The sequence below is a fragment of the Neomonachus schauinslandi genome, chromosome 10, assembly GCF_002201575.2.
Source record: "Neomonachus schauinslandi chromosome 10, ASM220157v2, whole genome shotgun sequence".
Taxonomy (NCBI): Eukaryota; Metazoa; Chordata; class Mammalia; order Carnivora; family Phocidae; genus Neomonachus; species Neomonachus schauinslandi.
This window is the reverse complement of record NC_058412.1, coordinates 131,142,645-131,152,854: the sequence shown is the minus strand read 5'-3', so window position 1 is coordinate 131,152,854 and position 10,210 is coordinate 131,142,645. Positions and strand designations below refer to the sequence as shown.

General features: G+C 38.1%; 1 protein-coding gene across 1 annotated transcript; it reads right to left on the bottom strand.

Annotated features, from left to right (window-relative positions):
- Nucleotides 1-356: 356 nt before the first annotated feature.
- On the bottom strand, nucleotides 357-1,508 carry LOC110569855 (AP-3 complex subunit sigma-1-like). Its single transcript, XM_044918830.1, is given in 2 exon segments — nucleotides 357-1,237; nucleotides 1,240-1,508. Coding segments are annotated over 2 exon segments (579 nt in total). The 5' UTR covers nucleotides 1,418-1,508; the 3' UTR covers nucleotides 357-836.
- Between the last annotated feature and the right edge of the window lie 8,702 nt (nucleotides 1,509-10,210).

Sequence of the window (10,210 nt, the reverse complement as noted above, 5' to 3'; positions counted from 1 at the left end):
GGCAAACAGGAAGAGACAACCACATGCTTTTTGTTTAAATTTCTTCTCCTAAACTTTAATATAACCTTTTCCTCAGAGTAGGGCTAATTTTCATAACCAACATGTCCATCGAAGTACTTTTCCCCCAACAAAAAAGAAATTCTCTTTGTAATAAGAAGACTCCTGTTCTACTTTTAGCCTAACCTTCAACCCCAACTTTAGAAATAATCTCTTTCCTCCCATTATATTGAGAAACTTTCTAAAGTCATATAGATAGATTCATTTCTATGATTCTTTAATGTTCAAGTACATGGACAAACTGAATGGAAGCAGGCCAAGCGTTGCTTAATGGAGGGTCTGTTTTTTTTTTTTTTTCCAGTTACCTTGGAGTTTATTTAAACTAAGAGGAAAAGGTCATAATGTTTTCATGCAATACATACTTGGTTCTTTAAATAACAATTGTGACAAATAACAAAGAATTATGGAATGCTGCACTTGTGATCCATACAAAACACCAACATTTTGGATTGTACATAACTTAAAGAAATGTCTCAAACACTTTTTGAAATATTGTAGCAGCCAATACATGGAGGCATGCCTTAGGTGGGCACAGAAATGCAGTTTAGAAAAGAAAAAGAAATACCACACTGGAACTACCCAATTTCTTCAAAATCACTGAGCAAGAAAAGCAACATTGAACTTCCATACCGATTTTACACAACTTTTATACAGTACCTTGACTTAAATCCAAGAGCCAAAGTTAAGACTCTCCTCCTCTATTTTTGGTAAACAACTGCATGGTAAACTTAGATGACTCTTCCCCCTGGATTTTACCTGGGAGTGGCCTTTTTAGTTTTTTACTTAAAAGAGGGCAGGTTTGGCACTTTTATACTGATGTCACCAATGTTAATATTTCTTGGGATCTCAGGAAGATTCATAGTCTTTACAGCTGATACAGCATGGGCTGGAGCTCCCGCTAAGCCAGCCTCAGATTTCTCCAGTTTATTTTGTGCATCAATTTGAGTAACAATCTCATTCATGTTGGTCTCCAATACCATTTCCCCCATCACCATTTCTGCAAGAATATTGTGAACCTTGTCTACATGGAAAATTAAATCCAGTTCACAGACATTTTCAAAACACTTGTCTAATGTTTCCACAAATACTTGAATTAGATCTAAAATGCCAAGTTCACTTTCTGAAGAATCCACACAGAAGACAAAATATAATGTTGCATAATGTCTATAAATCAGTTTGTGTCAGATCCTCCAATTAACAATCCTCCTTCTAGGAAATTACAAACATTTTCATCTCTCTTAGATACCAAATGGAATATCTGCCTGATGATTTGCTGTTGTGTATCTTCACTGTAGGGCTGGTAGAACTTGGAGAGCCTCGGCTTCCCGCGGTTGTTGAAGATGAGGATCGCCTTGATCATGGCTGAGCCGGGCCGACCGGGTGGGCGCTGGGGGCCAGGGCGGGGGCGGGCGCGCGAGCCTCGCCTCGGGATCTCGCCGGCGATCTTTCCCCACCCGCCTGGAGGGTCTGTTTTAATGGGGTTGATAAAAATGATTTGCAATTTAAGCACAGCTTCTTTACAGAGATAGAAGACTCTGGGATAGGCTGTTGCCAATTATTTGAGGGTGCTCATAAATTAATATTCAAACCTATTTGAAAATTAAGTCCCTATTTTATACTTTGTTTAAAAGTTGATATTTATTAGCAAAATGAATGACTACATTTATGGCACGTTGAATTTTAAAGGTTTTATAAGCTATAAATAGTGATTATATATTTATAGCTTATCTATTGACAGGTATTACTATTTTTCTGCTCTGTGACTATGGTGAGAGTATCTGGGGTGTCATATATAAAAAATGCATCAAGTATTTAAATGATAGAATGAATATAAAATCACTGCACCGTTCTTGATTCTTAATAAGCTTTAGATCAATACCTGCTATTAATATTATTAATAAAGTAATGATGATAATGATTATGTAGCATGGAGATAGAGGTCCTATATAGAATCATTAAAGATTAGATAATATCTAATATCAATTAAGAGACCTAATGGGAAAAATGAGAGGAGTATTAATTTATTGCATTTTTCCTGGCGTATAATTTACAAATTCAAGTGTATGCATGTGTGTGTACTGTATGTGTACAATACTATGAAATGCACACACATGCACACACACACAAAAACCCTGTGTTCAAATTACCAATGGTAGGCCTAAAGCCCATAAAATAAAATAATGATTTCTGAGCCTGTTCTCTTGGTAGACCACAAGACTAAACAGTAGGTATAAGACTGTCGTGTCCTCACAGCGTTTCCTCACAAAGATGAGAAGCTACAGTCAATATAATGATAAATGGTAGAATTGTATTTCATGCCAAAATTTAACAGTTTAGAACACAAGTGTTTTCTTACAGTCCATCAGAATCACTGGTACCAAGGGTGGGAAACAGAACATCATTACCAATCTTTAGCTTCTGGTTTCTTATCACATTCCAGCACGTAGAAAGGACCTTTAAATAATTCTAAAACCTATATGATAAAAAGGATTTTAATAGTACGCCTTCTAAAGACAGCCCTTTGCGTTGTCCACGTGCATGTCTTATAGGCTGACAATTGTCATGCTGAGCAGCTTCCAGCCTTTTGCTGTCTGTGAAATGGAGTGGCTCCAACTTACTTTGAACAGGGCATGGGTGAGATTGTGTGTAGCATTCCTGGTAGAGGCCTGATGGAGACCAGCACCTGGAGAATCCCCATCCGTAGACCCTCGGACGCTGCTGTCTGTGTGTACCCACCCTTCATCCTCTCTAAGTCAACACTCTCCATTCAGCACTCTAAAGTGTCTATTTCAGCTCAGAACAAAATGACTTAAAGAGATGCTTTTGACTCTTCTTTCTTCTACCCGCCTCATTCTCCACATTCCTAATGGGGCACCTAGACAGTTTATTTTTCATGGATCGTTCTCAGCGTGCTGTGTGAGCAAGTGCCTGCTGACTCAGCATATCCTCAACAGAGAAGTGTTTCTCTGTGAATGTGAAGCTGGGACCTAAATCGCTAAGGGCGATGGATAGTGGGGACTGATGTTCATCAAGCTCTCCTACCAGCTTATTGCGTAGGAGGATTTTTCATTGGTAGTGACTTTCCCTTGAAATTTCAAAGAGGTGTGTATTTCTCTCAGGTGAGAGTCTGATTTAGGCCATGACTCTTTTCTTTCTTTTCCTCTCTTTGCTCTCCTTTTCTTTGTGAATCCTGGAGCGAAAGCTCCCATGTCTAGAATCCATTTAATTGTGTTGCACGATGATCAGAGGTGTGACAATTTTTATAGAGATTCTACCTGTAAAATGTACTGCTTGTCTTCAAATCCACGGCTATAGAAAGAAAGAATAAAGGTAAGGAGGGACTAAAGAGGAAGGAAAGAGGGAAGGAGAAAAGGAGGAAGACAGTGGGTTGGAAGAGGGAATGCCACGTGTAGAAGAGCTCAGGCTCTGAATTTAGACAGAATTTGCTTTAAATCTTGGCTCTAGGACTTTACTTGGACACTAGAAACAGAGACGTAAAGACACAGTTAAAAGTCTCCTGGAATCCAATTTGTGAGCAAAGGGATCTTCTTAGACCCTTCCTAGGATGTGAGAAATGGCAAAAATGGATCCCTTAAAACTGGTTGTTCAGACACTGAAAGTCAGCCCAACCGTTTGGCTTCATTAGAGAGACTGAAGGGTGAGGTGGTTTAGTTAGTGATTCACTCGCCTTACTGACTTCCTGTGACAGATTTTAATTTCTTGGAATTTTTGCCAAGGGAAAGATTGCAAACCCCTTTTCTCAAATAATAACAGTTAATGGCTGGGAAGCAACATGGTGGGCACACAGCAAAGGGCCCTCTGTCCCTGTGTCACCAAATGGAAATGTAATATACAGACCAGATAAAACTTCTCTTACTTTAAGATGTTTTGGATTTGATTAAACAAATGAAACAAACAAACCAAAAAACCTCAGAAATTCCTTTCACTCCTGACCGGAATCATGAAACTTTAATATAAGTAATGATGACAACTGGGTCCCGTTGAAAATATAAACAATCCAGGTTAGCTTCTGATGGTATATTATCTTGAGGGGGCAGCTGGTTATTTTATAGTAACCTTTATAAAGCTCCTTAACTCATTTCAAAGTGGCTATACTACCCAGAATCCAATTCCTGGCATCAAAACCTTCTGACTGCTAAACACTTTATTCTCCTTCCTGTCTGTACTGGAAACTTGTCATTGATGGTATCCCGACCCTCTATTAGGTTCTCTTTAACTAGCTTACTTGGCTCAACAATCTTATTTTTCCCCACATAGTCTGTTTGCAGGCATTTCTTCTTCTACCCTTCACTGAAATGGCTGTAGGTCTCCTCCATTCTTCCTCTGTGTGCTCCCCACAGACAGCCTCAGCTCCCTGCAGAGCTACCACTATCCTTTAGCACCTGCTGGCTTCCGAAGGCTGCACCTTCTAACCAGATCACTGCCCTGAGCTTGGCAATTCCTAGCCAACTGCCTGCTAGCCAGCTCTCTTTTGAAGTCCCATGGGCCTCGGAAACCCAATGTGTAGAAAAATCTATTCAATCATTTTATCTGTGTCACATTCTTTATACTAGCAACTCCACCTGGCATTGCTAAATTAGTGAATAGCACTACCCGGTTGCTCAAGTAAAAAATGGGGTCATTGTCCTCTCTTCCAGTCTTCTCAAGCTTTTCTGATCATCGGTATCACCTGTGCTGTCAATTACACACCGATTCCCAGACCCATACCCCGAAATTCTGATTCAGAAAACCTGGCATTTGGCTGAGGATCCGTATACCTAATTTCTACCCACCAGTTAGACAGCCACTTGGATATTAATTCTTTTTAAAAACCTATATTGACTTCCAAGTTCTGGAATACATGCTTTCTTTTTTTTTAGATTTTATTTATTTATTTGAGAGAGAGAGAATGAGAGACAGAGAGCATGAGAGGGAGGAGGGTCAGAGGGAGAAGCAGACTCCCCGCCGAGCAGGGAGCCCGATGCGGGACTCGATCCCGGGACTCCAGGATCGTGACCTGAGCCGAAGGCAGTCACTTAACCAACTGAGCCACCCAGGCGCCCGAATACATGCTTTCTAAGTATTCACTTAAGGCATGTCTTTTCGCTGGATGAGACTATCTTTTTGTGTATTGTTGACTTCCATCATCAGATTTGAAGTTCTACGAAGGCAGAAGCCATGGCATCCCTGAGACTTAGCACCGTGGTCTGCCACATGTATTCTTGGAATAAATCAGTGACTTTATGAAATAGAATTATTAATATGCAAAACTAATGATTGAACGTATCAGTTCATCGGTCAATCAATGAACAGAGACTCGAGTTGCAAATCTGAAAGTTAAAAATGGAGGAGTTTGTATGGGATACATAGAAATGACAAGTGCCTTACAGGCACTACTTCAAAAAGATAAAACATTGACCCCCAAAGAGTATAAAACCTGCTTTAAACTTGTGTGTCAAGAGCCTGTGATAACCTCTCAGAAACGCACCAAGCACCGATTCGTAGATTTGTTTGAGTTACCGTAATTGCTATTAAAATAAAATTAATCGAACATGCTATGTAAATGCCCCTTAAACATATTTAGATTTTGAAAACTGCCATTAAACAGATGAGAACATAATGGAAGTGCACTTTCAGCATAATTGTCATTATGATAGCAAACTGTGTTCATTTAAATCCGAGTGTATAACTCATCACTTGCAGGGCAATCCTTCCAGTGCAGACCAGAGGAGGCACTGGTGAAACAGAATAAAGAAACTGCTGAACTAAAGAAATGCATTGTTATGACTTTGGGGATAATAAAAACTGAATTAGGAAAGACTTCTCCAGCTTAAGATGGAGGTGTCCAAGTGGAGGATTTTGCCACCTTCCTCCTAGGTCTCCCCAAATGTTTAGTAAAATACCCAAGGAGATGCAAAACTGTAGCCATGTCTGGAACAGTGAATAAGAATTACTGATATGCGGGGCTCCTGGGTGGCTCAGTCAGCTAAGCGTCCGACTCTTGGTTTCGGCTCAGGTCATGATCTCATGATCAAGTCCTGCATCAGGCTCTGTGCTCAGCAGGGAGTCGGCTTGAGGATTCTCTCCCTCTGCCCCCCACCCCCACTCTTTCTTTCTCTAAAATAAATAAATCTTAAAAAAAAAAAAAAAAAAATACAGATATCCAAGTACCCTGAACACCATGCACATTTCCATTTTGGAAAAGGAGTAAAAGACAGAATCATAGGGACAAACAACCCCCCCCCACACACACACACACAGAGGCATCACTTACTTCACATTTTTCATCTCTGCATTAGGAACAGCTTCTTTCACCAGGATGCCGGCAGCCTCTCTCAGAGAGATTTCAAAACCAATTTCTCCTCCATTTTCCTCTCCCCGTCACACTAATGGAGGTCCACAGGCCGTATGTCTGAATATTTTAAAGTGATAAATTCATCTAACATCGTATTAAATAAAATATATTCTATCTTCATATTTTCACAAGTGCAGGGTCATGATGACAATTTTTAAAGATATGTAAATGTAAAGTTTTTATATGACTGAAAGTTGGTAAGATATCAAAAAGTACTAAATGTAACTATTAATATAGATGTTCCTGTGTTCTCTTCGGACAAATAATGAAACAGAGAATTCATAAAATGCTTTATATTTATAACATGCAATATATTTTTCCTGTTTTTATGTCTGCAAAACCACAAATTATAATATCATAACCAAGATTTTCACAAAATTTGTGCTCTGTTGATAACAATGAGCTAAAGAACTAAAAAAATAAAATGCAGCTATGCAAAGTACAGGAAGTAAATGATAAAATTAACTTTTCCATGTTTTAAAAAGTTATATGTTTTAAATTATTAAAATGATCTCTCAAAATTCAAAGATGACATACAAATTAAAATCAATGAATATCAACATTTAACTCAAATTGTTTACATCAAGCTGAACAAGTAAGGAATTGCTCTCCTACTAGTACTACAGATTTTTTTCTAAGTGTGATGGGAAGCTACTCAGGAAGCCTCTAAACAAATTTCATAACAAGAGGTGCTCATTAAGACAAATCCGGGTGAAATTTCTTTTCTTTTCTTTTTTCAGATTTTATTTATTTGACAGAGAGAGACACAGCGAGAGAGGGAACACAAGCAGGGGGAGTGGGAGAGGGAGAAGCCGACTCCCAGCTGAGTAGGGAGCCCGATGCGGGGCTCGATTCCAGGACCCTAGGATCTTGACCCGAGCTGAAGGCAGACGCTCAATGACTGAGCCACCCAGGTGCCCCGAAATTTCTGAATTTCAAGAATAATGACAATAAGAAGAACTTTGGAAGAACAAATAATAAACTATTAAGAGTGCTTATTTTGGGGTGTTGGGATCAGAAGTCATGTGTAGTCTTTGTACCTTTCTGTCTTTTCCAAATTCTGCATGAAGTACATACACTGCTTTTTAGTCAGAGTGAAAAAATAAATGCTATTTTTTTTTTGTAAAATTACACTAGCTCATATCTATTAAGCACTTGCTCCCAAGTTTTCCCTTAACTGTTACGCTATTATATTAAAGCTATTTGTTAACAACATTTCATTGTAAAAAGAACACATGAATAGGCATTTAATTGCATAAGGGATTTGTACTGAAACCATTTTAATAAATCAAACTTGGAACATCTGCAAACATTTGTACCTAAACTACATATTTGAAGGAACAACAACCAAAAAGCACAAAAGCTGTGAATCAAAATGAAGATGAAATATTTCAACATAAACCTGCTGCCAAAATCTTAGAAAATCACTGTTGTTTTATACACAATTCTGATTTGTGTAATGAAATATTGGGTGTCTTGATGCAAAATAGGAAAGCCTTCCAAATAGAAAAAAAAGTTTTCTTTAATACATACTCAACAAGAAAAATCACAGAAAGTCAAAAGAATAATACCAAATTCAGTGTTCCTTGGTTTTCTTATTCCAAGAACAACTGGTTTTCTTTCTAGCAAAAACATATTGCCACCATTCTCAAAAATGTTAGGACACAGTTGAGCTATTCCATCCGAAGAAGGCCATAAGGAGAAGGCACTCACTATCTACAAGTGATAGAAACTAAGTCACTGCATTTCTTATTCACAGGAATTTATTTGAAAAATGGAGGGGCAGTTATTAATTCCCTTGTATTTATCTCTTGTATTGATCTGTAATGCACATGATGCTTGGTCAGTTTTTGGTTTTTCTCTCTTCAATTCTGTTTCTTGAACATTTATTGAGTAAACTAAAATAAATAGTGGGCAAAAAGAATGGCAATGTGCTTGCTCAATATAAACTTCCTTAATATTGCTAATGGTTTCTTGATATTGCTAATACTCCCCTGAACTTGAAAATAGTTGGTGATACGAATACAGCAAAGTACAGAAATTAATATCACTTCTCAAAAGGTGTAAACATAGAGTTACCACATGACCCGACAATTCCACTGCTAGGTATATGCCAAGAGAATTGAAGATCTATGTCCATACTCATACAAAGAAACTCTTACACAAGTATAATAGCGACGTTATTCATATTAGACAAAAAGTAGAAATAGCACAATGTCCATTAACTGATGAAGCAATCAAAAAAGCGATACATCCACACAATAGAATATTATTCAGCCCCGTAAAGGAATTAATTACTGATATATGAGTGAACCTTATAAAAGGAAAAGGAAAAGAAGCCAGACTCCATAGGCCACATATGATTCTGTGTACCTGAATTTTCCAGAAAAGGCAAATCATAGAGACACAAAATAGATTAGTGGTTTCCAGAGGCTGGTTGGTGGGGGCAGTGTGGGCAGGAATAGACTGTGATTGCTAACAGGTACGGAGTTTCTTTTTGGGGTGATGAAAATGTTCTGGAGCAGTTACCATTGCACAGCCTTGTGATTATACCAAGACCCATGAATTCTATGGTATGTGAATTACATCAACACAAAAAAATACAAGAAAAAGAAATTAATGCCTTGTCAAAAAACTCCACATTACGTGTTCCACTGGAACCCAGGCCCAAGATGATGTCATATTGTTATGTTACAAAATAAAAGGTCTCATTGTCAACAAAGTTTGAGGAATACCAAATTAAGTAGATTTCATTTCTGAGAGACATCACGGGGTTTACTAATGTGTGTTCTGAATCTCTATATTTCCCATATATGTTTTCTGTTTTCTGCTTACGGAAACTCTCAGAGGACATGTGTTCTGCAAACTTGGAGAACTGCAGCCTTAGAAGAACAGGCTTGGAGATTGTACTGATGAAAACGCTTAAATTTTCCTTTGATCAAAACGCAAATCATTATTTATTCAGAGGCTTTATATTGCTTACAAAGCTGCTGATATTTACACATTGCTTCATAATGTAAGCTTTTCCTTTAAATCTAACAGTCACAAGTTTTAGAAGCCTCCATACTTCATAGGAAGTATGTCCTTGACAAACTACATCAGTGTGAAACAATCCAATAAAGTGACTAGAAATTTAAGCAAGACTACTCATTATGAATCAGTTAGATCCCATGGAGAGCTTTTTGGTAATGTCCAACAAAATTACAAGTGCATATACCATTTGGTGTAGGAATTTCATATCTAGGAATTTATCTTTATATATGAATGAAAAATTTATATAGACGGATAGATATAAGATAGATATAGCAATAGATGGAGAGCTAGAGATAGAGAAAAAGATACATGAGTATCATTTTAACTAGCTTCTAACATGGTTTGAAATGATTGTCACCCCATGGTATTTATGACCTTGTGTAGTCCCCTCCCACACTGAATGAGATTGAACCATTTAACCAACAGCACCTGATTAGAAATGATGAAATGTAATTTCCAAGCTTAGGTCATAAAAGACATTGTGGCTTCTACTTTAATCTTTCTCCTGGATCCCACACTTCGGAAGAAGCCAGCTACCATGTCATGAAGACACTAAAGGAGCCCTAAGAAAAGAATGATGGAGCAAGGAACTGAGATCCCCCACCCCGATATCTAGTGAGGAACTGACTCTGGCTATCGCTATGACAATGAGCCATCTTAGAAGCAGAATCTCCATCCCTCATCAAACCTTCAATTGACTTCAGCCCCCTAACTGCTAGCTCTACAAATTCGGAACCAGAACCACTCAAGCAAACTGCTCTGAGT